The 3,256-nt window shown below is 40.7% G+C and overlaps 1 protein-coding gene across 1 annotated transcript in view; it reads left to right on the forward strand.

Moving 5' to 3' along the window:
• The first annotated feature begins 1,865 nt into the window (after positions 1–1,865).
• Positions 1,866–3,256, forward strand: part of hes6 (hes family bHLH transcription factor 6) — a 3,564-nt gene continuing 2,173 nt past the window's right edge. Inside the window, exons 1-3 of the mRNA XM_024273152.2 lie at positions 1,866–2,235; positions 2,325–2,411; positions 2,488–2,569. Of these exons, the coding sequence (XP_024128920.1) occupies positions 2,191–2,235; positions 2,325–2,411; positions 2,488–2,569 (214 nt within the window). The 5' untranslated portion in view covers positions 1,866–2,190. The remainder of the gene's footprint in view (positions 2,236–2,324; positions 2,412–2,487; positions 2,570–3,256) is intronic.

Genomic DNA, 3,256 nt, shown 5'->3' on the forward strand with positions numbered 1-3,256 from the left:
AGCCTTGTTTGCAAAACGCTACCCCCAGAATGCACAGATTTTATATACAAAGCAAAACTTTGGTAAAAAGTTTGATCTTTTATGAGTTAAGCGCACATGTTATCTTGTGCTGAACAACATTTTTTATTTAAAAAAACACCCAATTTTGAGAGATACTAGGTTCTTTTTATGTTTTTGCTTTTTTCCGTGCCAAAAAAACAGATAAATTATTTTTATTATTAAAAAACAGAAGGTTATGAATGCAAATCCAAATTTTTTAAAGACTTAAGTAAGACTGTACGGCTTTTAATCAGTAGAAAATGAGCCCAAATGTGTTTTTTACTGTTAAAGGTTGCCGACCTCTGGTCTAAGGACAGGCATAACCAGTTAGTGCAAGCGGACTCAGATACATGTATGTGTGTGCGCTGCAAAGTTGAATTCTATAAACATCGGTGTTATGGTCCGACAGAGTATTAGGGCCACCAAAAAAAAAAAAATTAAAATTATGATTTTTAAAGTCGTAAATTTACGAGATTTACAATCGAAATGAGCCTATTGTGAATGAACACTGTGAGCAGAACCAGACCGACTAAACTGTGAAAAGCTTCTGATTTCAACAGGTAAACTGAATGTTTAAAACATTGCACATGTTTGGAAGTTTCTTTGTTTGATTTGCAGTTTATTAATCATTGATGGTGGCTAGCAGGATCTCTGCAGATCCATTGATGAAACCATCGACAGTCGCAGCGGTCCACCAGTCATTTCTTCCTCCGTGAAAGATCAGATCTCATTAATTTCTGTGTGATACTTTCATCTGAAGAGGAATCGTTTTCGGAATTTTCAGTGTACTTAGCTAACGTGACAGGCTGTTGTCATCCCCTGTTGTTGTTGTGTGTTGAAACGGGACGATTCATGTGGAGAACGGGGCGTACGGAGCACTGTTTACATTCTCCTTTGGTGGTGAAAGAGCTTCCGGGTATGTGAATATAGTGATTAAATAAGTGAATAAATAATAATAAAGTGGCGGACGGTCCTGCAAACATGTCTCTAAGCTCTTTATTTCGCATATGAAACTCTGCATTACCGACCCGGATAGTCAGCGTCATTGATGATTTGATTTAGAGTCGCCAAAAGGTTCCGATCTGTAAATAAAGCTTCACGAGATGCTCCACGTCTTCCAGCTTCGAGCATGGCTCTGATAAACTGTCAGCTTTCGGTTTCATCGGCATTCTCAGTGTCACTGTCAGTGTCATTGCCAGATTGTGAGCTCTTACTTTACGCGCTGCCGGCTCAAATTGATGGAGCTTTACAGTCCTCAAACCACAAACACCCGGCGCCTCTGAATCAGCGTCACTTTCAGAACAAATGTTTCCACAATCTGAGTCTGAAGACAGAATTGTGGACCTTGAAATATCGCCGCTATCGCTAGCTCCGACACGCAAAGGAGAAGCCATCTTGCTATATTGACCCCTCTGACGTCACACGCACCACGTGACCAAAACGAAGCTTTTTACCCGGAAGAGACAGGTTTGCCAAATTTGGCCTCAAAAATGCTGTTTTATTTCAATATTTCTTGCTCAAAATACGCCAAAACATTTAGAAATGGTAAATATATGGCGAAATACAGTTAACACCGAAAATGACCCACAACCCCATTACTAACCCTTTAAGTTTTTAAATATTGTTTATATTTTATGACTCACCTACTGGATTGAAGCCAAATTAGGTATTTTTTGTGATACTGGGCTTTATAAATAAAACTGAATTGAATAAATGTAGGAAAAATGTGTATGCATATCAGTTTTCACAAAATCAGACTAATAGGATTACCAGTAGTCTAGTTTGAGCGGCCATGGTGTAGAGAGAGTGCAGTTGACCTCTGATCCGAAGATCGTGGGTTCGTTTCCCGCCATGTGACGAAGTGTCCTTGAGCAAAAAATAGTTTAGCACCATTGGAAGGTGAACTTCAAACAATTCTTGGAATGACTCTAAAGTTCAAACACGCTTTGATTCTTTCAGAAGGAGGCAAATCAAACGACCCCCTCACCACCACCCCCTTAAAGCCCCTCATTCACATGCAAACACCCCCCTCCTGACCCACTCCCCCTCAGGCTGCAGCATCAACGGTTCTCCCTCTGTCCCATCTGCGTCCTGACAGACGGACAGCCTCTAACGGCTCTCCGGGTTCGAACCCTCCACGCGGGAGCAGCGATGAGCGACACGCGCGGAGCAGACGGAGGTCCGTCCGACAGGAAGGTAAAAAATAAAATAAAATAAAATAAAAAAGAGGAACACCGTAGATGTTGGATCTGACCCGGTGACCTGACTCTGCTCCCTGTTTATAGATGAGGAAACCTCTGGTGGAGAAGAAGCGACGGGCCCGAATCAACGACAGTTTACACGAACTCCGGCTCCTCGTCGCGGACGCTGACGTAAGATTTCTTTAAAGTCTAAACATTTGACGGTGTCAAAAGTTTCGTGCCATAAACGTGTTTTTTTTCCTTTTAGTTACAATCAAAGATGGAGAACGCGGAGGTGCTGGAGGTGACGGTGAACCGAGTAGAAAACATCCTGCAAAACCGAGATCGAGGTAATACATATTTTTGTACGTTTAACAACCAGAAGTATTAACATTAATCACCAACAACTTAACATTTTTTCAAATTTGTTGAGAAATATAGTTCAAAATTAAGTTTGATTGCGGAATAATATTTTAATTAAAGTTGTGCTTTAGCCACAGCTCAGCCAATCAGAGCAGAGTTCCTTAATTAACCTTTAATGGATTCTTGGGCTATGTCTTTTTTTTTCTTGGGGTGTGTCCGAATTCTCTAACTACTGAGTATGACACCAGCAATTTCACAAAATGAAAACCTAATATACTCAAGTATTTTACAAAGAAGATGGTCGTGTCTGAATTCCCACCCTTATCGCTAAGGACTAAAAAGCTATAAAGTGCAGGACTATATAGTGATCTGGATTTTAAAGATAATTCAGACACAATGCTCACTACTTTTCTTTAGTTTTTCTAAAATCCAAAAGCGTCCATTAGAATGTCTTCATTTCCTTGTCTGAGCTGGAATCTGGCTCAAGACTCTACAGCTGGATAGCTTCAACATTCCTCGCCATTTTTGTTGTAATGTTAGGTCGGGGTTGTTAGGGGCTGGAAGCTAACGGTAGAGTTTAAACAAAGGCATGATGGGAAATAGTGATGGAATTGCTCTGTGCTAACAGTCCCGCCCACAACTCAAAGGCAAATGATTGATGAACTACTGCTGCT

The sequence above is a fragment of the Oryzias melastigma genome, linkage group LG17 (genome assembly GCF_002922805.2).
Source record: "Oryzias melastigma strain HK-1 linkage group LG17, ASM292280v2, whole genome shotgun sequence".
Classification (NCBI taxonomy): domain Eukaryota; kingdom Metazoa; phylum Chordata; class Actinopteri; order Beloniformes; family Adrianichthyidae; genus Oryzias; species Oryzias melastigma.